At 42.5% G+C, this 27248-nt stretch overlaps 1 protein-coding gene and 1 long non-coding RNA gene across 2 annotated transcripts in view; one reads left to right on the top strand and one right to left on the bottom strand.

The window, feature by feature from the left end:
* Positions 1-11655: 11655 nt before the first annotated feature.
* On the bottom strand, positions 11656-14971 carry LOC122867851. The gene is made up of 2 exons (XR_006376007.1): positions 14038-14971; positions 11656-11890 (listed from the first exon to the last, which is right to left on the bottom strand). It is a non-coding gene; the product is annotated as an uncharacterized LOC122867851 (long non-coding RNA).
* A 157-nt stretch (positions 14972-15128) lies between these two features.
* bms1 (BMS1 ribosome biogenesis factor) overlaps positions 15129-27248 on the top strand; it is a 40863-nt gene continuing 28743 nt past the window's right edge. The window contains exons 1-9 of the mRNA XM_044179200.1: positions 15129-15544; positions 17613-17793; positions 18057-18247; positions 19112-19191; positions 19541-19729; positions 19893-20035; positions 20959-21080; positions 21214-21407; positions 21566-21708. Of these exons, the coding sequence (XP_044035135.1) occupies positions 17621-17793; positions 18057-18247; positions 19112-19191; positions 19541-19729; positions 19893-20035; positions 20959-21080; positions 21214-21407; positions 21566-21708 (1235 nt within the window). The 5' untranslated portion in view covers positions 15129-15544; positions 17613-17620. The remainder of the gene's footprint in view (positions 15545-17612; positions 17794-18056; positions 18248-19111; positions 19192-19540; positions 19730-19892; positions 20036-20958; positions 21081-21213; positions 21408-21565; positions 21709-27248) is intronic.

Genomic DNA, 27248 nt, shown 5'->3' on the forward strand with positions numbered 1-27248 from the left:
TATTATTTTTTTAAATAGTAGAATAGTAATTGTAGTGTTAATATTAATAAATTAGTAATAATAGGAGTGACAGCTATAGGAAAAATGATGTCAGTATTAGTAACAGAGCCAATAACAACAACTGTAGCAGCAGTTGTCAAGCAGGAACACGGGGGCAGCAGGTGGCCCACAACCACAGGGTTTTGAATTTTGAATATCAAATCACTAATAGCATCTGTTAACAATATATGTGAACAAAATTCATCATTCATCAATCATATCCACTCATATATTTAACCCTCCAGATTCTCCTGAGAGTCCCATTTTCAATGCCTCCTTCCCCCCCCAGTCCTCTTGACTCCACAATTTGGCAGAACGAACATCAACAGAATGACTCCGTAAATTCACTAGAATGCAGGAAAACAATCTCTGAAATTAACAGTTTTCTGGGGGAAGATCCCCAGATCCCCTGGTTAGGTTTGGTCTCCCGATTTAGGCTGTGATGTCTGGAGGTTGCCAGGTATGCTGATCAGCCATACTTATTCATCGTTGACCATGATTATTGACTTGGCTTTTCATCTATACATGCGTGTAAAATTGTGAATTTGACAAAATGAATTTGACCCCCAATTCCTGGGGGTTGAGGAGTGATGGCCCTGACCCCTGCGGTGGGTAATGTCACGGAAGGCCTACTCAAAATGCATCCACTTCACCAATACGAATTTCACTTCAAACTAAATTGAGAAGTTGGCAGCACCACTGTAATAATACTGTATGTCACATTTTGTTTACTTGCCCCACAAGCAGTGAAGCTGTAGCTAAGGAAGTTGGTGATGAGTATGGGTTATAAAAATTGTTCCATGGCTTTCAGCTGGTTCTAGTCTTGATGCCCTGCCTCATTTACATGCACATTAGTATTCCAGCTATGACCAAAACTCCCAATGGACTGCTAGTACAGATGAATGTCACACAATATACATTAGATGTTACAAACAAAAAATATTAGCTGTTTGTTTGTGATTATTTCTGGTAAAAAAAAATACATTGGCCATTTTTCCCCAAGGGCAATGTTTACAAATCTGGTAGTCAATCACGGGAAAATGTTTAAGGTTTAAACTAACTACTGAACTGTCATAGAAACAGGCTAACAAGCTTCAGAGAGTTAGCTTGAAGTTAAAATTTGCATTTCATTTGGACGGAAACCTTGCTATTGTCACAGTGTCATTTGATACATTGTTATTATAAAGAAAACGATTATAGGCACTTTAAAGAGCAATTTGTTTTTCAAATACAATGAACTCTTATTTCTAAGAGTTGGTTTGAAAGAAGAGTCAAAGAAGCCATTTTTGTGAAAAAAGAAAACCCCTCTTTAAACAGAAATGGTGGTCTGAGATTCAACTTGCCAACCGTTTACCACAGTGTATTAACACCATGGTCAAGCCAATCATATGCTAATCAGGTACTTAAGAGTGATGAGGGAGGTGCAGCCAGAAAATAATAGGCCTGATTACTTGGCCATCATGGAAACAAAAGAAGGTCAGTTTCAGATGAAACTAGGCAGGGTAAACAGCAGACACTCAGGAAGACTCCCCCCTGAGGGCAGGGCTTAAGCAACACAGAGTAGCTTAAATTTCTCAGACCATTTTCACAATTGAGAATGACTCCTGGATGGGAGCCGAAACGTCTTGATTCTGAAAACAGTGTGCAGATGACTACGACTGAAACCTTTTCTACAATGGAACACTCCTGGACGAATGAGGGATTACACTGTCATATACAATGACTTACCTTCTCTCCCTCTCCATCCGTATGCATTTTTATCCCATTACTGCATGTTACTAACTTGACATCTTCTCTCTCCCGTAGTTTTGTGCTTTCTCGTTTCTCTCCTCTCTCCTTCTGTTGCTTTCAGCAGGTATTTCTGCCTCCGGAGCTGCAGAGACTGGATCTGTGGTTGTGGGCCACCTGCTGCCCTCGTGTGCCTGCTCGACAACTGCTACTACAGTTGTTGTTATTGGCTCTGTTACTAATACTGACATTATTTTTCCTATAGCTGTCATTCCTATTATTATTAATTTATTAATATTAACACTACAATTGCAATTCTAAAATTTTTTTGTAAATTCTAGGTGGTATTTGCATTGTGCCTCCCTCCCCTCCCAAAAGTGCAATGAGATCATTTCTGTTATGAATTGGTGCTATATAAATAAAACTGAATTGAATTGAATTTGTTTTAGACACATTCAGAACGAATGTATTATAACTTATCCACTCAACCACTGATTTCAACTTCCAATTTAAAATAGAATTTAACTCATGAACTGTAGGTGCACCGTGTAAACTGTTGAATCATCTGCATATATCAAGATATGGTATTCCTTCAAAAGAAGAGGTCAATCTAAAAATTTTGTACAAAACTGGCCAAGACAACTTCCTTGAGGTTGACCATGTTTTGAACATTTTGTGTTGGAGTAACTTCCATTAAAGAAAACAATTTGTGTTCTATTGCTTAAATAACTATTTATCCAAGATATTGCAAACTGTTTGAACTCTCATAACATTTAAAATTTTTCAGCAACATTTCATGATCAGTAATATCAAAAGCAGCTGTAAAATCAAGCAGTACAGCACCTACAATTTTCGTATCTTTCATATCTAACCAATCATCCGTCAGTTGGGTCAGTGCAGTGGCTATGGAACTGCAGGACCTTGACTTGTAAGGGAGTATTTTACCATGGTATTGATTTTACTTTACATAAGAGATTCTGAATACTTCTTCCACCACTGCAAAGTCAGACAAATACTCAGCTTTTTTAAATGGTTGAAATTTACAACATAAAGGTTTGAAAAAAGCTTTAAAAAGTAGAAAAATTAATTCACATTTCAAACTTTTAGTTGATGTTTTTATGTAGATGCAGAATGGCTGCTGCTTTTACAGTAAACCCCTATTAAATCAGTTCTATTTGTCTGTATGGATAGACATATGGATTTATGTTTCTATGGATGGAAGAATGGATACATTCCCACCTTCCATTATCAGTCGTTCCACCCTTCTTCCCTCTATCATCCTCCACCCTCCATCCCTCCATCCATCTTCTTAATCTTCTTTGGTTCTCACTCTAGAAAGTCTCAGAGTCTTCAGTGGATATTTGAAGCACAAACAGTGTTGAGCATGAATCATGTTTTATAGAGCTGCTTCAGATTTTATGATGCTGCTTGGAAAGGGTCAAGGCTTTGGATTGTCCTCATCCATTCAAATATTCAAAACATAATAGCTACCTTATAGCATCTTTCAAAAATATATACTGCTTATTTCTAAATTATTTTTTTTTATAGGTGGAGTCACTTGGTATTGACATTAAACAATTTATGTACACAACTTTTGTACTATGAATTCTAGATTACCACCAGATGTATTATCTAGGCGTTAACATGGCACAGAAGCAGTTTAATATGTCCACGATTAGAACATAATTTTCAAACCCTTTTGAAAAGATTTTTGGAGCAATCTGGAAAAAAAACAAAAAGTATTTTACTCGAAAATTTCAGTTGAACTTTTTGGAATCTTTATGCAAGAGAAAAAGATTCAATATCTTGCTAACAATGTTATTTATTTACCCAAATGTAGATTTTATAAATCACCTTCTTGGTTTGAAGCATTTGAAAATAAATAAGCTGTCTCTCTAAAATCTGTAAGGCATATAAGCGATAAAAATTAAAACTACATACATCCTGAAACGTTAACTCCTTCCATTCATCACCTATTTTTCAGTTGATAGTTCAACTGCTTTTAGCTCCAACACTGCAACTGAAACATCAACAAATTTTCACTCTTTTCCTTTTTTTGTTATTTTTTAGGTGGTGCACGCTCTACTGGGTGAGCTACCGGGGCGCCACAAATTTGTACTCTTTAACTGACTTACACTTTCTATGGCACTTCAACTGCCTTCATCACTTACACTTCTGCCAACACCTTTCGCTGCTACACTTTAAATGACGCTAAATGACACTGACATCTTCCCTCAGTTTTTGCACTTGAACTGACACTAACTCCTTTCAGATCTTCACTTCAACTGGCATTTCCGGCTCCTTTTATCACTTACACTTTAACTGCCAATTCAACTTCTTTAAGTGCTTTCACTTAAACTGATACTTCAACTTCATTCAGCACTTACACTTGAACTTCATTCTGCACCCACACTTAACTGAAACTTAATCCTTTCAACACTTCAGTTTTTACTGCTATTTCAAGTCCTTTCAGTAATTCTGTTTAAACTGCCACTTCAACTTCTTTCAGTGCTTCAACGTCAGGTACATAATCCCTGGCTATTACTGATATACACAAAGATAATCAAAAAGCTCAAAAGACTAAACTCTTTTCAAACGTTTTGTGGAGTTTTCTAGTTATTTCTCGTCTTTGATTTTATCATTTGTCATGTCACTGAATTGTATCATAATGAACTAATGAAATATTGTGCTGCGCATGCGTGAAATTTTATATAAAGGTGATGAAGTTAGAATTATTAAATCCAGGAAAGGAAATGTTGCTCATTGTGGCAATCCCATTGAAATTAAAGAAAGATCACTGACATACAATAAATGCTGATGAGTAGCCCCTAATGCACTGTCAATAGTTTGCCTCAGGCCCAGTGTCATGAACATTTCTTTCAGGTAGGGTGGGGGTAGAATGCCAGATGTACCAAACCAGATGATTATAACAGTACTAATATTATTAGGAGGACAGTGAAAATGGATCATCCGAAGGACAACAAGCACTTGATGTTAAAGAGTGGAAGTTCAAAGGCTTTGAAAACCAGGAGGGCAGCTCAGGGTTTATTGGACTCTTCATAACATGATGCTAATGATAACAATGATGACAAGGATGATGATGACGACAGGGATTGTAATTATTATCGTAAGATTTGAGATAAAGTACTCAGGTTCAGGTCAGGGCATGTTTTCATCAAACACTGGACAGAAAGTATTTTTCCAGTATTATCTTCACTGGTACTAGAATGACTATTTTATTTGTTGCTATGTCCTTTGTCACATTTGCATTGTTTAATCTCTTTTGTGATTATTTAGCTGTAATGCTGAATCCTGTCCACGTCTCAGGAATGTATTTTGTCTGCTGGCACCATCAAGTGGTATGAAATCTTTACTGCAGCTCTGGTGACTGAAAAATCAAGTTCTGTGCTGTTACTGTGTGTGAAATAAATGTTTATACTTTTTTAATTAAAAAGAATGTGGGTCCAGTGTAGGACACTGAGTTTACTTGGCAACTCCAATGGCTTCAGTCATAACTCTGAGGCAGAATGCTGCTGGTGCTATCTACTTTCCCAGGTTATGCTGCGGAGTTTAACAGTGCCCAGTTGTGAGAAATGAAGCTAAAATGTGAAGGCCAAAGTATAAAGAGGAACTTAGAAGTGAAAGAAACACTAGATTTGTGGCTGTGAAGTTTTGAGGCAACTGCCAGGGTTGTCAGATGTATCACCTTTGCTCTGGCCCACAGTCCCTGTGAAGGCCTGCCAACCATTAAACATCAAACATTCCAACAGAACTTCTCAATCTTGTCTATGTCTCTTTCCAGTTCATTTCATTTTCCTCGTTTCTTTTTTCTTTGCTCCCATCATCTCTTCTCTTTTTCCAATTTATTAGGGGCCGGGCAGCTCTGATGCTCTTGGAATTGCCAATGTTATTATTATTATTATTAGAGCCCGAGCACGAAAGTGCCAGGGCCCAACCTATTGTTTTTGTAGAGATGATGATGATTATCATTATCATTATTATTATCTTAAAACACATTTTTGAGGGGCTTAGGATGCTCGAAAACTCTTGAAATTTTGCACACACACATCACAACTGGCAAACTGCAAAGTTCTGCAGTGACTGGGCTCGGGCGTGACCAGGGGGCTCTATAGCTCCCCCAAACGCACACCACAGTTGGGAAAAAGATGCTTTGATCTTCATGAGATTTGGCTGGATTATTGGTCTCATCATAAAGAACATATTTCAGTTTCTTTTGAGAGAGTTTTCCCAACAGGAAGTCAGCCATTTTGGATTTCCTGCATCAATTTACATTTTTTAAACACGTTTGAGGCCTTTAGGATGCTGAAAAAGTCACGAAACTTTGCGCCCAGACTTGAACTGGTAAATACTTTAATTTGAGTTCACTTTTGGACTTGGGGGTGGGACGTCAGCGCCCCCTTCAAAAAAAAATAGGTATAGGTATCATTAAACTTGTAAACAGTGCTACCTGGTTCCAAAATGAGTAACTGTGCTACCTCAGCTCCACATTGTCAGAGCTTGTTTAAATTTCACATGTTTAATAAGAGTCCCAGCCTGAAGATATCTACATGCCAATATTCAGACATAGTCATAGCGCCACCTACTGGCAACAGGAAGTTACAGGCCCTATACTCTTAAAAATACCTCATAGTGAAGCAAGCCACATGTGACAAACATCATACCAACTACATGTAATTTACATTGTGTGGTCTGCACTTGATATACAGCAACATCTGTTGATGTGTCGAACGGGGTCGCCATGGCAGAAGCGTGACGCCATGCCTAACAGGAAGTGGGAATAAGTCAGCAATGTTTCAACTGATCAGCCTCAAACTTCATATGGTCATTGATGGACCACTCTCAGTGACACTTTAAGACATTCATGAGTCATAGCGCCACTTACTGGTAACAGGAAGCAAGCCACATGTAACAAACATTTTCTGATCTACATGAAATTTACATTGTGAGGTCTACACTTGATATACAGCAACATCATGTATGATTAGTGCGTGTTCTCCACCGCCACATAGTGGACGCAGGAAGTGATATTTAACTCCTTTACGCAGTGCCTGATGGTCATGAACATTCAGAGCGGTGTCAGCCGGCCGGTCCCTCTCGGGATTGTTCTTCTTATTATTATTCTTCATTTTCTTCCTCCTAAGAAATCTGCTTTCCCATGCATGAAAATAAACAAAATTTTGCACATAGGTCCAGTCCGATGCCAAACGTCCTCAACAGGAATTGTGGGCCAATAGTCCTGAAGGTGGCGCTACAGCAACTGTCCACAGTTTAAAACTTGGACAATTCATAACAAATCAGTGCAACTTTCACCAAAATGTAGCCCAGTTGAGCAGAATAGTTCACATGCCTCAAGCTGCCAGGAATTATGAAGTCTATCACTCTGTTTTTCTCAAAAAGTGTAAAACTAATTGAACCTTTTCTCCTCCCACATCTTTTAAGCAATCAACACAAAAATTGAGCCCACAGTGCTTCAAAATGTTTTGCCGTAAATAGTACGGTAAACAGCTACTGTAAATTCTCGATAAAATAAACCTCCGGTGTTAATGAAAAAAATTACAAAATGTTGTAGTTATGGTAGACGCAGTGTGGTAAATTTCAGGATTGCATCTCAGAAACTGAATTTTTGACAGTATTTTGAATTCTATCCTCATGTAAACCATTGCAGTTAATGGAAATAGAGCATCTTTAAACTTCAGTTTGTCACTTATGGAGCAATCAATCTTTGTAAAAAAATAATTTACAGACATCTCTATGTTGTCTAGATGAAGTCCACAAATTCTCAGAATTTTGTCTTGATAACTGAAGTTTTGACACTAGTTTGAAATCTGCTTTTAAGCCGTTATCACAGCCCTGGTGGCTGCTTAAGTCTTAGTGTGAAGCCACCTCGGTCTTTCCTGTTTCTGCAGATAGCTCAACCTGATCACGACGTGCCACCGGCAATAAAGGCTGTGCGTTCAAGACCCGGGTGATCCACAATGATCATCTTATATTAGTAGTCATCAACCCTGCTACTGCCATGCATGTTTTAGGTATCTCCCCACTCTAACACACCTGACTCTCTCTGACTCTTATTAACTCATTATCCAGCCTTTGACAAGCTTCCGCTCACATTTTTTTGCTTGATTGACACTAATCTAACAAATAGCGTCTCGCTTGGCTGGTACCTCAGCAAGATCTTGGCCGTGGTGTCTAAGGTTGTGAGTGTGAGTCCTGGATGATGCAGAAGAAACATGCCTATGTCTGCTCAGCCATTGTGCCGTGTGGATTAGAGAAGCGTGACTTCAAGGTTTAGTAACTTTGGTCCGGGATGTTCTGCTGATGGACTGCATTTGAGTTCATTTTTTCCTCTTCCTCCTCCTCCTCCTCCTCCTTCTCCTTCTTCTTCTTCTTCTTCTTCTTCTTCTTCCTCCTCCTCAAAATGCCCGGCCCCAACTCACAGCTGCGCAGCAGCTATAATTCCTCTTGGGATTAATCTCTTTTACATTTTCTATTGTTCTCTCTTTGTCTTATCTTCGTTCACATTTCTTTTTATTGTCTCATCTTTTTGTCCAAGACCAAATAGCAAATTCAGTTCCCTTTTAGTTCTTCAAGATATTAAAGTGGTCTTGCTTCTCTTACACCAACAATTAATGGCACCCCCCTCTCCTCATTTCTCAGTTTGTACATCCTCGATTCTTCCACTCGCCTCCACTCCTCGCATCTTAGTCTCTCTCACCCGAAATGTGAGCAGAGGAGGCAAGGAAGAGACACGGGGAGAGAGGAGTCCAGGCAACAGGCATTTAACAAAATGAGACATCCTTCCTTCGGAGCTGTCATTTTAAAGTGACGTCAGTTAAATACAACGTGTGGCACAACTGCATCATCTGTCCACTGTCACACCTTTTTTATACATCACAGAACCCTATATAAGAATGGCAGTAGCGCAGTCAAATTAAAATTTGGTACATCCCCTAGATTCAATGTGTCACGTGGCATTAAACAAGGTTGCCCAATTTCACCCTATTTGCTTCTCTTTTCCTAGCTCTTCATATCTTAGTGTATGTCGGCCCATCAGGGGACTGTCCTCTCTCCCTTCCTCTTCACCATCTACACCATGGACTTCAGCCACCACACAGAGTCCTGCCACCTTCAGACGTTTTCTGATGACTCTGCTGTGGTGGGATGTATCAGTGGTGGTGATGGGACTGAGTACAGGGCTCTGGTGGGTAACTTTGTTTCATGGTGTGAGCAGAACCATCTGCAGCTCAATGCGACAAAGTCTAAGGAGCTGGTTGTGGACCTACGAAGAGCCAAGACACCAGCGACCCCGGTTTCCATCCAGGGGGTCAGTGTGAACATTGTAGAGGATTACAAGTACCTGGGAGTACACATGGACAATAAACTGGACTGGACCAAGAACACTCAAGCTGTTTACAGGAAGGGCCAGAGCCGCCTCTATTTCCTGAGGAGGCTGAGGTCCTTCAACATCTGCCGGACAATGCTGAAGATGTTTTATGAGTCTGTGGTGGCCAGTGCTGTCCTGTATGCTGTTGCATGCTGGGGCAGCAGGCTGAGGGCAGCGGACGCTAACGGACTCAACAAACTGATCCGTAAGGCCAGTGACATTGTGGGGGTGGAGCTGGACTCTCTGGCGGTGGTGTCAGAGAGGAGGATGCTGGCCAAACTACACGCCATCTTGGACAGTGTCTCCCACCCAATCCATGACGTGCTGGTCAAACAAAGAGTACCTTCAGCAGAAGACTCATCCCCCCACAATGCACCACAGAGCGCCACAGGAAGTCATTCCTGCCTGTGGCCATCAAACTCTTCAACTCCTCCCTCTAAGTGTCAGTCTGTATGACCCTAAGTCACTAAACCGGATATTGATCATTACATCTCTGCCATACTTGAGACAATTGTGCAATATTCTGTGTTAATACTGCTGTGCAATATACCTTTTTCAGTTTGAAATTCCCTATTTATTGATAATGATATTTATTCATACCTCTATTACTGCTGTGCAATATCCTCCGTCTCATTATAAATAAGCTACACTTAACTTGGCAGTTCATGCACTATTACCTTATACAATATTATTATCATCAACTGGTAAACCCACTTTGTACTTCACACTTATTTTATTTTATACTTATACCCACTTGTTACTTAATTTATTTTCTGACCTGTATTATAGTGTATTATATTTTTTTGCTTAGTGCTTCTATCCCTGTGTGCACTGACGTGATAGTGAGCTGCTGTAGCAAAAGAGTTTCCCCTCGGTGATCTCTAAAGTATTTCGGATTCTAATTCTGATCTTATAGTGCTTTACATGGGATTTCGGTAACTGATAGACATATTATCATTAGTCAACTGGCTGATGACACCACACTTTTCCTGAGAAATGCCTCCCAAATTCCTCTTGTGATAGAGTTGATTAAGGGTTTTTCGACCAGCTTTTGGTCTCAATTTTTTTTTTATTCCAAAAAGACATGGTTCCTTACATAATCCTATTTTGGAATGGAATAATAGAGAATGTGCAGAGAAGTTACATTTAAATTAATTCACAGGTTCTACCCAGAAAAATCTTTCCTTAAGAGATATAAATGGGACATTGAGTCTGAATGCTCATTTTGGCACAATGCAAAGACCACATAGAATTTTTTATTTTTTTTAAATAGTAGAATAGTAATTGTAGTGTTAATATTAATAAATTAGTAATAATAGGAATGACAGCTATAGGAAAAACAATGTCACTATAAGTAACCGCGCCAATAACAACAACTGCAGTAGCAGTTGTCTAGCAGGAACACGAGGGCAGCAGGTGGTCCAATACCACAGATCCAGACTCTGCAGCTCCGGAGGCAGAAAATACCTGCTGAAAGCAACAGGAGGAGAGAGGAGAGAAACGAGAAAGATCTACATTTAGAACGAGACGCGAAACAAACGTTGACTAGCTTTATGCTAATAGCAAGTACCAGCGATGGAAAACTCAGGGGAAGAGGAACTCCTCCGGCTGGGACGTTGTATGGACGTTATAGTTATTAAAGAAAAAGATAACATAAGAGAGATTCAGTCTTGCTCTTGTCAAGCGGAAAATAATGAAGTATGCACTTCTTCCCCGAACACACCAGTGAAATAGCCAGCTAAGAAGGTGAAAGGTAACCAAAAAGAGAATACACATCCCTGCAAAAACACTTTCTCAGCTACAAAACACCATAATTACAGCCGTCTTCGGAAAGAGAAATGAAAGAGCAGACCAAACCGATAAGGCTGTCCATTACAACACAGTTTAAATAAACAGTCTTAAAAAGTCACTGGACTTCTGCCATAAAGAAGTCGTGGATTTGAAAAAACAGAACATGGCTCTTAAAGACCAGCCGGTTGTAACTGCAGTTGATGTTGTCCATAGAATCGGGAAACCTAAAGACAGAGGGTCCAACCAATTGGTGCGACCAGTAATCATCAGGTTCCTGTCAAGAACTGCCAGAGATGTGTTATGGAGAGGGTCTAAGAAGAACATCTACCTGAAGAACAACCTGCTCCCCTTCAAAGAGGACTTGATTGATATACTCACCCAGGGTTATTAGAAACCAGTTAAAAGAAAATGTGTGTTCTTATATTGCCAAAGGTGCTGACTTTATTTTATCCAAGAAACAGATGCATCATTTTGGAGGAGCCAGTGGGGGAAAATGTTTCCTTTGGTAGTAACAGGTCAGCAGGGGTAGCTATTGTACAGGGAAAGTTTAAAGGTCATATTATCAATCGCCTAAGAGATATCACTGGTAGATGGATCATTCTCCTTGTAGATATTGACCAATCTCACTTGTTATTATAAATATCTATGCCTCCAATGATAAACAAGACCCAAAGCACGACTCTAAAACAGAGTCAGTGGTTAGTCTGTGGTTTATTGTATGAACGAGTCGAAAGTGTAACCAGGTGTGTGGAGGGAAGCTCCCTGAAGCGAGGATGATTCCCAGGCCAAGGCAGACAGTCCGTGAGCAGGCAGCCTGGCAAGGACGGCTGGCTGACGAGCAGTGGCAAACCCACGGTGAGAAGCTTCTGGAGAGCCGGAGGCCACGCCCTGCCAGCACACACACACACACAGACACACAGACAAACACTGAGGGGAACCAACAGGGGACAGACAGACAGACAGACAGACCTCAGCAGTCCTGCACAGACTTCTGGCTGGTCTCCTCAGACATAGCGGACAAGGTGGGTTCAGTGCTAACAGAACCCTAGTTTTCACAGATCATAAGGCTGTTAATTAAAGTCAATATAGGATCGATTAGACATAACTTTAATAAGGATTACTGGAAATTAAATAAAACACTATTGCAAAATAATGAATTTAAAAATTAAACCTAAAAAATAATTGACAAATACTGGAGACAAGCTAATTTACTAAACAATTTAGAAAAATGTTGGGAATGAATGAAATTTTGCTTTAGCTTTTGGGGAACGGGTTGCAAAAGCAAACAAAGAAAGAGAATCCTGAATAATTACAAAAACGATTAGACTGTCAGAAAAAATAAGCTTATCTGGAGAAGAGAGAACTGTTGTCTCTACAACCAGAGGTGGTGTTGTCAGGTCCAGGAGGAAGGGTGAGACCAAGGTGAACAACGCACTAAATGCTTTTTTCATTTAAAAAATAGAAACTATGAGCTATCCTCCCTCTGTAAGCGAAAAAGAAATTTCCCAATATGTTGCATATTTCTATCAAAAGTTATATGCTACTAATTCTGAAAATGAAGGCTGTATTGATATGTTTCTTAAAGACATAGAAAAGAACATTAAAGGTACTGATGACTGAATATTAGTTTAACAGAGATACAAAAATGTATCGACTCTCTTAATGATAATAAATCTCCTGGGAATGATGGGTTGATAAGTGAATTTTATAAAGTCTTTATTAAGACTTTAGCCCAATTTTAGTAACTATGTTTGAAGAAGCCATAGAAAAAGGAGAATTACTGCCAACTCTTCGTCGAGATCTTATTAAATTGATCCCTTTAAAAAAAAGAGAATTGGAGGCCACTTAGCCTGTTAAATAATAATGCCAAGATATTTGCATTGGTCTTTGCTTAAAGACTCAAATCAGGATTGGATGATATTATTGATGAAGACCAATCTGGATTCATGCCAGGAGGAAACATACGATTAATACTGGATATGACTGATTACAATTAATATATACCATAGATAATAGTTTTATTTTATTTGTTGATTTTTATAAAGCATTTGACACAATAAGGCACAAATGTATGTTCAAAGTTATAAAATGTTTGGGATTTGGAACCAATTATTAAAAGAATGAGTGAGAAGAAATATGAGAAGAAAGAATAAATGCTGGAAGAAATACATCAGGAACTGCATACGAGCTGTAACTCTCCCCAGGAAGACTCTCTGGGTTTCACTTCATGGAGAAATGAATTGGCAGAAAACTTGGCTAATTGGTGATAAATTTAGTCTTAACAAAGTGAGAGGTTTCCTTTAAAATCTTGCATTGAATACATATCCAGCAAAAAAGACATTAGAGAGATTTAGAATTAATATTGAATATTCTTGCTCTTTCTGTGAACTACAAGAAGAAACAATCTGTCATTTGTTTTATCACTGTATGTGTAGTAGAATATTTTGGTTGGATGTTCAACTTTATATAAGAAGGAAAACTGGGCAAACAATTCTCTCTCAGGATAAAGACATTTTTATATATTTTGAAAGTAATGAGAAAGAAAAAGATTTTTTGTACAGTTAGTTATTGTTGGGAAAATTCCCATTTTACTTGACAGCCCATGGATTTATTGCTAATAATATCTCTATTTTTAGGCTATGCAGCGATATATATCTCGATATACACATTTTCTCTAAAATAACATACAGTAAATTCTCAAATAGTGCAAACACATGATGATCTTATAGACCATGATGCATTGCTGTAGATGAAACTACCCAACAGTATATAGTTAAAATGAGCTCAACCTTAAACATCCACTGCAGTAAAATGCAACATCCACATTAATGCAGCAGGAATATGAATCCAGAAACATCAGCTACAATAAAACACTGACAGGAGCGTTTTACTGCACGGTGACGACTTTTACTTTTACTTGTAGTGGAGTATTTTCCCAGTGGGGTTGGTATTAGTACTTTGCTTAAGTAAAGGATCTGAGTACTTCTTCCACCTCTGGTTAGCACTCCCACAGCCTGACTGCACCTGCGTTGCTGTTGGGTAACCAGCGGTGTTGTTGTGAAAGTGAGCCTTACCCTGACGTTACTTCAGTCAGCCATAAAGTGTCAGCTGAGCTCAGGCTGCAGTATAACAGTTACTGTGTTTGCTGCCACAGAAAAGAAAAGGTCCCTGTCCATGTGACGGTTCTTCACAGCGGAGCTGCTCCAGACTGTGAACAGCAGCAAGTCAGCAGCTTCGAGTCAGCCTAAAACCCGAGGCCTCCCGCATCCGTTTCGGGGCTGCGAGCTGGAGTCGCGGGTAAACAGAAGGAAAAAAAGAAAAGAAGAAGAGAAATAAGAGAGAATAAATGAAGAAATAAAGAGAAAGAGAAAGAAAGAAAGAAAAAAGAGAGAGAGAAAAAAAGAGTCAGCGCTCTCTCCTAAAGTTAGCTGCTAGCCAGCTAGCTGCGGACAGTGCAGGCGACTGCTGGCAGAGCTCAAGACGCCGCAGCGCCGCCACACAGACCGGGACTGGGTTTCTTTTCTGTGGCAGCAGACACAGCACGTTTTTCTCTAACAAACTCTATTCAGAACAGTTCTGTATGTTCAGGTTTTCAGTAGAACTCTTGATTTGCATTCTACAAACTAGAACTAGCACGGCAGTGTCGACAATAAATAATAAACACACTGATACATTAAAAAGTACAAGGCATCTGCAGAGGCACGACGGCAGAGCCAACCACATTATAGCCTAGTAGTCTAAGTTAAAAATAGAGAACTCTACAGAGGGTTACACTAATTTCAAAATAATTTATTATTTTTATATTATATACTGTGATGTATATTTACAACAACTTTCATAATGACTTACTATCTGGAACATATATTTTTCATATATTTAATGAATTGTATTGAATGAACACGTGATTAAAACAAAACAGAATTACATTGTTTTCGTTTTTAATTACAAATGAAGTAGATTATCCGATGATTCGCAGACCGAACTATCACATTTCCAATGATTAAAAACCATTGTGTTATCTTGAGCGTGAGTTGGATTGTTTTATTTCATCCAAATCAATAGTCATTTTGAACAGGCACATTTGCGGTAACCTCTGACTGGCAGGACTACTTGTGCGCATGTCCACGGATTGCACACTGACAGACACGTTAGCATAATGAAAAGCCCCCCGAAGGGAGCGGGAAGAGCCTAGCTTTACCTCCTCTGGCCTCACCGTTCACCTTCTTTCACTTCAAAACATGATATTGCTGCCCTCTGCTGTTCTTTTTGTAAAGTAGTTTTCTCTCCAAAGTAAATGCTTTTATGAAACATTCATCACTAAATTACTTTTTCATCATTCGGCAAGGAGAGGCCACATTCATGTCAAGCAAGCTTGTAGAGGGCGCCATTGTAGAGGGTTTGTAGGAGTCCCCCACTATGCGGAACCTTTTAGAAGTTTGTTTCCACTCGTTTTACTACGAAGTGACGCTTCCGTACACTTCCGGGCCGGAGGTTACCACCATCAGCCGTGGTCACAACACACGTGAGAACTGAAGAAAACTGGCTTTGATTGGGATTCGACTACAGCAGGGCTATTTTCAGGTAATGTCCTCTTTTCCTGAGCATCTAACGGATGCGTGTGGCTGTTGTGAAAACACCGTACACTGCTAGCGAGCTTCTGCTCCTACAGGCAGAGAAACACACCTGACGGTACAAGTTAACGACACAGACTTAGCGTGTTATTCATTATGGCCGCTCACGGGTCCCGTTAACATACACTGAAACAAAGACAAACCAATGGGTCCCTACATAATGACAAGCTAGCCGAAATACATAGTCCCGGTGTTACACCAAAATCAGTGAGCCATCAGATTCTGTGGCCCAGATGGGAAGGTAACACGTGGTTAACGTTGCGAAGCGGTCGCAGTTTGGTCAGGTTATAGGCTCCAAAAGTACTTGGTTAGATTTAGAAAAAGATCATGGTTTGGGTTTAGACACAGAATCTGATGGGGGTTTTGTTCAGCTGAGTATAAAGAGGACAAAAAACAAGTGCGGTGGCCTCTCTAACACTGGAAAAACAAAGACATACCAGAGTCAGGCAGCAGCGTTGTGTTTGGATGGTGTAACTTACATGGGTTTAACAGATAATCATAGCACGTTTCCCAAAGTATTGGCGATTTCGTCACTATTGTGAGCTAGTAACACAGACAAAGCGCATTTTGTTAATTTTATTTTGTATTTGTTTTAAACCAAAGTCATTAAAACGCTCCTGGTGTTTAGCTGAACTGTTGAACTGTTTTGCAGTAGTGTTAAGTTAGTTCGCGTTAGTTGTGACTGCATATGTTGCTGTGTGGATTATTGTCTTCCATAAAACTGTTTACGTTAGTGTGTATTGTATTGGGGTTTACACCGTTTTGAGGTGTGGGGACGAGCGATACCCCTATACATTTTTTAGGTTGGATTTTTCAGGTTTTGGAAATCTAGCTTCAGAAAAATAGAGGGCTTTCCCAAACACCACCATCATTTCAATGACCTCTGTCCACTGCAGATGACGAGCAGGTGTGGAAAGTCGCAGCTAGTTTTGAATATGATGTTTAGAATCAGCAGTGAGAGAGCCCAGAGTCAGATCATCTGTCCCTTAGAAGAATTGTGAAGTGGCATTGTCCTTGTCATTCTGTGCTTGAGCTGACAAAACCTAGCCAATAGTAAGGCAGCCACCGGTCTCTACAGGGGCATTCTGTCAAAAGTCAACCCCTTTCGATGTGAATGAATTTTGTATAGTGCAAAGTCATGTGAAGGTGTGAAGATCTTTCCTTTTTCTTTTGAAGCCATTGGTCAAGGCCTGATGATGCTTGGCTCATCTCCTCTGGACTTAGTATGTTCTGCCTGTTACTGTGTGGCTCCACTGGTGTGAACACATTGCCTAAATCAACCACGACTTGATCAGGATGTCTTGGGAAAGTAAATGATGTGGAAGGTCCCTTTTGGGTGCAAGAAGTAAATTTCTACCTGATGCTGCTTCAGTTCAGCAGACACCACCATACCAAGCCACCAGTCTCTGGCATACTGAAGTGTGACACAGCCGTTGATTTCGTCAAAGGTCAGGACTTCGTCCTCAACTGTGATTACTTCTATTTGAGTTGTTGCATAGAAGAACTGCTGTGTCATGACCTTCAGCCTGGAAATGGGTTGAAAGTAATGAAGATTCCTAGTGCCTGGTAAAGTTCTCACCTGACGGTAGAGATATCTGTCTTTAGGTGTGGTGGGGGTCCAATATGGGCCCCTGTCTCCTGAATGGTTTGTCATTCTGGTTAATCAAGCCTCATTCTGACACTCTCTCATTCAGGTTAACATGCAGGAAAAAATCCATTCAAATCGAAAGGGGTGAGGTCAGAAAGGGATGGATTTATGAAGGAATGCCCCTACAGTATAAAGATCTACTTGCAGAGACTTGAAACTTGTTGCATTCCATTACAGTAAACATATCTTTTATTTCTGTCAGTTATCATTGCATGGGAATACGTGTTGAACACTATTTTGTAAACTCTTCCTTGCTGGTACATTTAGGTGCTTGTAGTGACAATGAATAAAATCATAAATCCCAGTAGCTGCATTTTCATTGACCCAGGGTCTGTGGAGATACACTTAAGTGAAGTTGTTTGTGCTTTAGTGGACAGGATGGATGAGAAAGTAAAGGAACAGAAGCGACATCAGCAAAAGCACAGCGGACCAAAGGCAGAGAAGAAGAAGCTCAAGAAGCAGGGGGGCTCCACAGAAGAGGATGAACGGAAACGCAACCCCAAAGCGTTCGCGGTACAGTCCGCTGTACGCATGGCCAAGACCTTCCACAGGTCAGTCCTGGTGGCTCTCTTATTAGCTGTACTGCTAACATCTGTCAGGCAGACGGAGACTTCAATCCCCTGTAGCATCCAAGATGTAATGACAATTCTATTGGCCTTTATGCTTCCACTTCCACCTATTTGACATAATTCCACTAATTAATTCATCTAAAGCAGGAATAACCTAGAATTATGTCAATTCCACTATAGTCAACTAATAAAAATGTGAGTACTAAAACTACGTGAAACTACTCTTCATGTATATTTGTCTTTAGGGCCCAGGACATAAAAACCAAAAAACATCACATCCCCCTTGTAGACCGGACTCCCCTGGAACCCCCTCCAGTTGTGATTGTAGTAGTTGGACCCCCCAAGGTGGGAAAAAGCACCCTAATCCGTTGCCTGATCAAAAACTTCACCCGACAGAAGCTCGGGGACATATGTGGACCTGTAACCATCGTCTCTGGTAAGTTTGGCCACTGATTTCTTATGTAGTAGATGGATTCGATAGGGTTCACTTCCATCAAGTGCTGCTGTTAAGATATTTTTGCAGTAATTGTTCCCTATAGCAGTTTTACGTTTTTATAGATTTTACAGTTACAACAGAAACACATTGACATTCTTTGAATAAAATAGCATTTGCTTGCATTAGCTTTAACTTAAATATCTGCATTAATGATAATAATCATGTTTTTAACTTTACATGGCTTGGCATTACTTTGGAGTGCTCTATGGTTTAATTTCATTTACCTGTTTATTTCCCTTTGCCACCTGACCAAAAACTTAATGCTTTTTGATAGCCACGCCAACAGCATGGCTCTAGGTATGATAATGTTGGTCTGGCGGTCCACCACTGGTCAAGACTGAAAAATCTCAACAACTATTGGATGAAATTTTATGCCTCTATGGAGACATGGCAGTAGAGAGCAGAGAGGAAATGAGGCGAGATAGATGGGGAACGACAGGCAACAAAAGGTCGCCAGCAGGATTCTAACTGCATATTGCGGTTCATGGTCTGCACCTTAAACCCCTAGGCCACCAGGGCGCCCCAACATTGGCATTAACATTGTCATTGTGATCATGTTAGCTTGCTGATAACAGCATTGTAGGTTTTCAGAGATATAACAGTAACATTCACATATTACGAGACACTGCCAGCCCATGTGCAGAACAATTTCATAAGCAACCACAAAAATTGGACATTTGAAAAAAAGTGGTTAAAACTAATGAGACATTTGGGAATCTTTTTATGGTCATCTGGGCACCATTAGGCATTTAACCATTATGTTTTTTAAATGTTTGATAAGTGACTACTTTTTGTATTCTTTAGGCAAGAAGCGCCGCCTCACTTTCATGGAGTGTAACAATGACATTAATACAATGATCGACCTCGCAAAAGTAGCTGACCTGGTGAGTTTTTCAATTCACAGTAAACAAGGACATGTAATAAATGTTGATTGCAATAAGATGTGCAGCAGTACCACATAACAAAAGATATTTGTGTACTTTGTAATATAGTCCACTTTACACTGTTTGTTGTCAGTATTGAAAGTTTTTTTTAAGTCCATAAGGCTGGTTAACAGTTAGTCTGTCACTTAAGTGACAGGCTGATAAATGTACCTTTTAACCTTTTGTAAACAGAATGGCACATCGGCGTAATTCAGTACTATAGCTTAAGAACTTGATTTGAATAGCCACTTGAGGGATGAATAAAGTATTATTAGCTACATTAAATGAATGCATTGTTTTTTCCCTCCAGGTTTTGATGTTGATTGATGCCAGCTTTGGCTTTGAGATGGAGACTTTTGAGTTTCTCAACATCTGTCAGGTACACGGCTTCCCTCGTATCATGGGTGTGCTTACTCACCTGGATTCATTCAAGAACAACAAGACACTAAGGAAGACCAAGAAAAACCTCAAACATCGCTTCTGGACTGAGGTCTACCAGGTAAACACAACATAATCACATCTTTACTGCTGAAAATGCTCCCTTTGCTTATATACATAGTCTTGTACCTTGAAAGTAACTTTTATGTACTGTGATAGTATGACCCTGCGATTAAAGACTGTTTTCTTTTCCTGTGTATGCATTTTGTGTTTGAACCTGTCAGGGGGCCAAGCTGTTCTATCTTTCTGGTATGGTGTACGGTGAATATCAGACTCAGGAAGTGAAGAACCTTGGCCGCTTCATCTCTGTCATGAAGTTTCGTCCTCTGGTGTGGCAGACCTCCCACCCTTATGTGCTGGTTGACCGGTGAGTGATAACCTGAGACTGCATGCTTATGCTCATCAAAAATCCCCATTACAGTAGTTTGCACCATTTGTTTGCAGCAGATTTATGGTATTTCCTCTGTGAACTGTAGATAGATGATGATGATGTGAAGATGTAAAGTGAAAGAGAACAATGATCCATCAACTTATTTAGTTGCAGCCTTTTTTTTAACATATTGTTTTACATACCATATTTTTGTCTATCTTAAGACATGATCTGAACAGTTCATGTACACATCTTGTGGCATTGTTGAGGGTGATGTACAAGCTGTGTTATGCAGCTTGGGGTCTAAAGTGTGTTATGCAGCACCCCCTTTTGTTAAAAATTGTCAAGATAAAGCCAGATTTAAAAAATGGGCAAATATACCTGTAAGCGCCAGTGGGTAAAATTTACCCCGATAGAGAACGCAGTCATTTTCGTCCTATTAATTTCGCACGTTTAGATAAACATTCTGTTGGCGCCTTTTGTCAACTACCGTCTGCGATAGAGCTGTGTCACAGGTGTAAGTAATAACGAATGAATAAATGGCTGGATTCCATTTAGATGTGTCAGGGCCCTGGTATTTGGCATGTAGGATCACTGACTTGACTTACTGGCACAGCTACATACAATGGACCCATCATTAATAGTATTACCTTCAGCTGCCAGAATGCATGTCAGAAAAAACATCTCATCAGATGTTCTGCAAGACAATTGACACAGATGCCTAAACTGCTTCATTGTATGAGTAACTCATGAGCAGTGAATTGTTAACCTTGCTGGTATCAGACCAAACAACCACAATGCTGTTTTGATGTTTAATTTTTATTTTGAAAGAGCAGTTAATGTGTAATTAACATACTTTTTATCCAAGTGTACTTGCATTCTTTTACTTTATACTCACTCAATCATTACTTTCTCAACAGTATGGAGGACTTGACTGACCCCGAGAGGGTGAGGATAGACCCCAAGTATGACCGGACAGTTTCGCTCTACGGCTACCTGCGAGGGACATATTTGAAAAACAAAGGCCAGGTCCATATTCCAGGTACATAAGCATAGTACTAGTTACATACAAAAACCACATCATGTTGTCTAAAACAGAAATGCTTCAAATAGTATTAGTGAACTTCCCCTGGAAACATTTAAAATAATATATTGTGTTTTCTTACTCCCTGCAGGTGTAGGAGACTTTCAGGTGGCAGATGTGAACTTCCTGCTAGACCCGTGTCCACTGCCAGACGCTCAAAAGAAGAGAGCGCTGAATGAGAAGGAGCGTCTGCTCTATGCACCCATGGCAGGGGTCGGGGGGGTCGTATATGACAAGGATGCTGTGTATATTGACCTTCCTGCTAACCATGTCAATCAACAGCAGGTGTGTGTGTGTGTGCTTGGCATGGAATTTTGTTTTCATCTGAATGGTCCGTGTTTTTAATAAAACTTGTCAGTGGTTTTTGTGCTTGTATTCACTAACTTTAAATTTGAGTTTTGTTTGTACCTGGTGTGAAGTGTATTCATCTTTCCCTGGTACAGGAAGAGGTGCGGCCCACCACAGAGCTGGTCCAGTCTCTCATCGACACACATTCGACCCTGGATGCCAAGATGGCTGCCAGTAAGGTGTCTCTTTTCAGTGGTTCTGCCAACCTGGACCCCACAGACATTGACGAGCAGAGCGGGTGAGACACCTCACAGCTCCAGTCTCTGTCTCTTCGTTTCTTTTGTACAACTACAGATGTGAGGGACATTGGAGACATGAAATATGCTCACTTTGCATATCATTAGGGATAGACATTAGAACCTTATTGATACATCTGCATTGCTGATATTGTTTTTTGTACAGTTTTAGCTGTTCAGTATCTATCTACAGTGGTGTGAAAAAGTGTTTGCCCCCTTCCTGATTTCTTATTTTTTTGCATGTTTGTCTCATTTAAATGTTTCAGATCATCAAACTAATTTAAATATTAGTCAAAGATAACATAAGTAAACACAAAATGCAGTTTTTAAATGTTATTATTAAGGGAAAACAAAATCTAACATGGCCCTGTGTGAAATAGTGATTGCCCCCTAAACCTAATAACTGGTTGGGCCACCCTTAGCAGCAACAACTGCAATCAAGCGATAACTTGCAATGAGTCTTTTACAGCGCTGTGGAGGAATTTTGGCCCACTCATCTTTGCAGAATTGTTGTAATTCAGCCACATTGGAGGGTTTTCGAGCATGAACTACCTTTTAAGGTCATGCCACAGCATCTCAATAGGATTCAGGTCAGGACTTTGACTAGGCCACTCCAAAGTCTTCATATTGTTCTTCAGCCATTCAGAGGTAGACTTGCTGGTGTGTTTTGGATCATTGTCCTGCTGCAGAACCCAAGTTCGCAGACCATCACACTACCACCACCATATTTTACTGTTGGTATGATGTTCCTTTTCTGAAATGCGGTGTTACTTTTATGCCAGATGTAATGGGACACACACCTTCCCAAAAGTACTTTTGTCTTGTCAGTCCACAGAGTATTTTCCCAAAATTCTTGGGGATCATCAAGATGTTTTCTGGCAAAAATGAGACGAGCCTTAATGTTTTTTTTGCTCAGCAGTGGTTTTCGTCTTGGAACTCTGCCATGCAGGCCATTTTTGCCCAGTCTCTTTCTTATGGTGGAGTCCTGAACGCTGACCTTAACTGAGGCAAGTGTAGCCTGCAGTTCTTTAGATGTTGTTGTGGGGTCTTTTGTGACTTCTTGGATGAGTCGTCGCTGCCCTCTTGGGGTAATTTTGGTCGGCCAGCCGCTCCTCCTGGGAAGGTTCACCACTGTTCCATGTTTTCGCCATTTGTGGATAATTCACTGTGGTTCGCTGGAGTCCCAAAGTTTTGGAAATGGCTTTATAACCTTTTCCAGACTGATAGATCTCAATTACTTTCTTTCTCATTTGTTCCTGAATTTCTTCGGATCTCGGCACAATGTCTAGCTTTTGAAGATCTTTTGGTCTACTTCACTTTGTCAGGCAGGTCCTATTTAAGGGATTTCTTGATTGAGAACAGGTGTGACAGTAATCAGGCCTGTGTGTGGCTAGAGAAATTACACTTAGGTGTGATAAACCACAGTTAAGTTATGTTTTAACAGTTGGGGCAATCACTTTTTCACACAGGGCCATGTAGGTTTGGATTTTGTTTTCCCTTAATAATAACAACCTTCATTTAAAAACTGCATTTTTTGTTTACTTGTGTTTACTTGTGTTATCTTTGACTAATATTTAAATTAGTTTGATGATCTGAAACATTTAAGTGTGACAAACATGCTAAAAAATAAGAAATCAGGAAGGGGCAAACACTTTTTCACACCACTGTATATGAGGTACAGAACCAGTTTGCAAGATAAAACAAAATCAAATTATGAGTAGAAATTGATTATTGCGCATGCGCAAATGTGTGCATGCTGCCTGTTACCGTAACTCTGTCTCATTGTGTTACTTTTTCCAACTTTTAGCTTTCCTTTTTTTTCCAAACTTGAGTAACTTGTGTGTAAGTATAATTTAAAATACGCTCTTTATGAAAATGAGAGAAGAAAGTGTTTTGGTACTTTTTTTCGCCATGGAACTTCTTCTCCTGCTACTCGGTCAGGGCTCCGCTGCAGTTCAGCTGTTTTGTTTACACCAGGGAACAGTTGATAGCGCTGAAGCCGAGTGGCATGGTGCCCTAGACAACCGATGTCCCCACTGAGATCTGGAGGAGGACACACCGAGGATGCCGAGGTGGAACGAAGTGGCAAGGGAAGAGAGAGGGGTGCAGACAAAAAAAATTTAAGCTGTGTCTACCTTCTCTCGTAATGGGCAACGTGAGATCACTGGCAAATAAAATGGACGAGCCACCTTAACGTGGTGGAGGGGTTTGAGTACCCGAATGACCCTGGGAGCTATGTTGTCTGGGGCTTTATGCCCCTGGTAGGGTCTCCCATGGCAAACAGGTCCAGGGTGACGGGTCAGACCAAGAGCGGTTCAGAAGACCCTTATGGATTATCTAAAACCAAGGCCAGTTACGTCGCCCGGATTGGCGCTACCGGGGCCCCACCCTGGAGCCAGGCCTGGGGTGGGTGCCCGACGGCGAGCGCCTGGTGGCCGGGCCCCGTGGGGGCACAGCCCGAAGGAACGACGTGGGGCCGTCCTCCCGTGGACCCACCACCCGCAGGAGGATCCGTAAGGGGCCGGTGCAGAGAGATCTGGGCGGCAGTCGAAGGCAGGGGCTTCGGCGACCAGATCTCCGGACACAGAAACTGGCTCTAGGGACATGGAATGTCACTTCGCTGGGGGGGAAGGAGCCTGAGCTTGTGCGGGAGGTTGAGCGTTACCGGCTAGATATAGTCGGCCTCGCCTCCACGCACAGCCTGGGCTCTGGAACCCGTCTCTCGAGAGGGGCTGGACGCTCCATTTCTCTGGCGTTGCCGGGCGGGGAGGCGGCGGGCTGGTGTGGGCCTGCTCATAGCCCCACAGCTCAGCCGTCACGTGTTGGAGTTTACCCCAGTGAACGAAAGGGTCGCGTCCCTCCGCCTACGGGTGGGGGACAGGTCTCTCACTGTTGTGGCGGCCTACGGGCCGAACAGCAGTGCAGAGTACCAGGCCTTCTTGGAGTCCCTGGGAGGGGTACTAGACAGTGCACCGCCCGGGGACTCCGTTGTTCTACTGGGGGACTTCAACGCCCACGTGGGCAACGACAGTGACACCTGGAGAGTGGTAATCGGAAGGAACGGCCCCCCTGATCTGAACCCGAGCGGTGTTCAGTTGTTGGACTTCTGTGCTAGTTACAGTTTGTCCATAACTAACACCATGTTCAAGCACAAGGGTGTCCATCAGGGTGGCACCAGGACACCCTAGGCCGGAGGTCGATGATCGACTTTGTTGTCGTATCATCTGACCTCCGCGCGCGTCTTGGACACTCGGGTGAAGAGAGGGGCGGAGCTGTCAACCGATCACCACCTGGTGGTGAGTTGGATCCGCTGGCGGGGGAGGAAGCCGGACAGACTTGGCAGGCCCAAGCGTATCGTGAGGGTCTGCTGGGAACGTCTGGCGGAGCCCTCTGTCAGCAGGGTCTACAACTCACACCTCCGGGAGAGCTTCTCCCAGATCCCGGGGGAGGTTGGGGACATTGAGTCCGAGTGGACCATGTTTTCCACCTCCATTGTCGATGCGGCGGCTCGTAGCTGTGGTCGCAAGGTTTCTGGTGCCTGTCGCGGCGGCAATCCCCGAACCCGGTGGTGGACGCCGGAAGTAAGGGATGCCGTCAGGCTGAAGAAGGAGTCCTATCGGGCCTTGTTGGCTCGTGGGACTCCCGAGGCAGCTGACGGGTACCGGCAGGCTAAGCGTGCTGCAGCCCGTGCGGTCGCAGAGGCAAAAACTCAGGACTGGGAGAGGTTCGGAGAGGCCATGGAGGAGGACTATCGGTCGGCCTCAAAGAAATTCTAGCAAACCGTCCGACGGCTCAGGAGGGGGAAGCAGTGCTTCACCAACACCTTGTACGGTGCGGGTGGAGAGCTGTTGACCTCGACTGGGGATGTTGTCGGACGGTGGAAGGAATACTTTGAGGATCTCCTCAATCCCGCTGTCACGCCTCTTCCGAAGAGGAAGCGGAGGCTGGGGACCGGAGGCGGACTCATCCATTACCCTGGCCGAAGTCACTGAGGTTGTTGGCAAGCTCCTTGGTGGCAAGGCTTCGGGGTGGATGAGATCCGTCCTGAGTATTTTAAGTCTCTGGATGTTGTGGGACTGTCTTGGCTGACACGTCTCTGCAACATCGCGTGGCGGTCTGGGACAGTGCCTCTAGACTGGCAGACCGGGGTGGTGGTCCCTCTGTATAAGAAGGGGACCGGAGGGTGTGTTCCAATCACAGAGGGATCACACTTCTCAGCCTCCCGGTAAGGTCTATTCCAGGGTACTGGAGAGGAGAATTGGTCCGATAGTCGAACCTCGGATTCAGGAGGAGCAGAGTGGTTTTCGTCCCGGTCGTGGAACACTGGACCAGCTCTATACTCTCCATCGGGTGCTCGAGGGTTCATGGGAGTTTGCCCAACCAGTCCACATGTGCTTTGTGGATCTGGAGAAGGCATTCGACCGTGTGCCCCGGGCGCTTTGTGGGGAGTGCTCTGGGAGTATGGGGTCCGGGGCCCTTTGCTAAGGGCTGTCCGGTCCCTGTATAACCGGAGCAGGAGCTGTGTTCGCATTGCCGGCAGTAAGTCAGACCTGTTCCCGGTGCATGTTGGACTCCGCCAGGGCTGCCCTTTGTCACCGGTTCTGTTCATAATTTATATGGACAGAATTTCTAGGCGCAGTCAGGGGCCGGAGGGTGTCCGGTTTGGGAACCACAGGATCTCATCTCTGCTGTTTGCAGATGATGTCGTTCTGATGGCTTCTTCAAACCGGGACCTGCAGCATGCACTGGGACGGTTTGCAGCCGAGTGCGAAGCAGCTGGGATGAGAATCAGCTCTTCCAAATCTGAGGCCATGGTTCTTGACCGGAAAAGGTGGTTTGCTCTCTTCGCGTGGGTGGGGAGTCCTTGCCCCAAGTGGAGGAGTTTAAGTATCTCGGGTCTTGTTCACGAGTGAGGGACGGATGGAGCGTGAGATTGACAGGCGGATCGGTGCAGCGCCTGCAGTGATGCGGGCGCTGTATCGGACCGTTGTGGTAAAGAAGGAGCTGAGTCGAAAGACAAAGCTCTCGATTTATCGGTCAATCTACGCTCCTGCCCTCACCTATGGTCATGAGCTTTGGGTAGTGACCGAAAGGACAAGATCGCGGATACAAGCGGCCGAAATGGGCTTCCTCCGCCGAGTGGCTGGGCGCTCCCTTAGAGATAGGGTGAGGAGCTCAGTCACACGGGGAGCTTGAGTAGAGCCGCTGCTCCTCCACGCCGAGAGAGCCAGCTGAGGTGGCTAGGGCATCTGATCCGGATGCCTCCTGGACGCCTCCTCGGGAGGTGTTCTGGGCATGTCCCACCGGGAGGCGGCCCCGGGGAAGACCCAGGACACGCTGGAGGGACTATGTCTCTCGGCTGGCCTGGGAACGCCTCGGGATCCCCCCGGAGGAGCTGGAGGAAGTGTCTGGGGCGAAGGAAGTCTGGGAGTCCCTGCTTAGACTGCTGCCCCCGCGACCTGGCCCCGGATAAGCGGAAGAAGATGGATGGATGGATGGATGGATGGAACGGTGTTAGCCCGGAGTCAGACGGAGTTCCGTG

Source organism: Siniperca chuatsi, linkage group LG20 (genome assembly GCF_020085105.1).
Source record: "Siniperca chuatsi isolate FFG_IHB_CAS linkage group LG20, ASM2008510v1, whole genome shotgun sequence".
NCBI lineage: Eukaryota > Metazoa > Chordata > Actinopteri > Centrarchiformes > Sinipercidae > Siniperca > Siniperca chuatsi.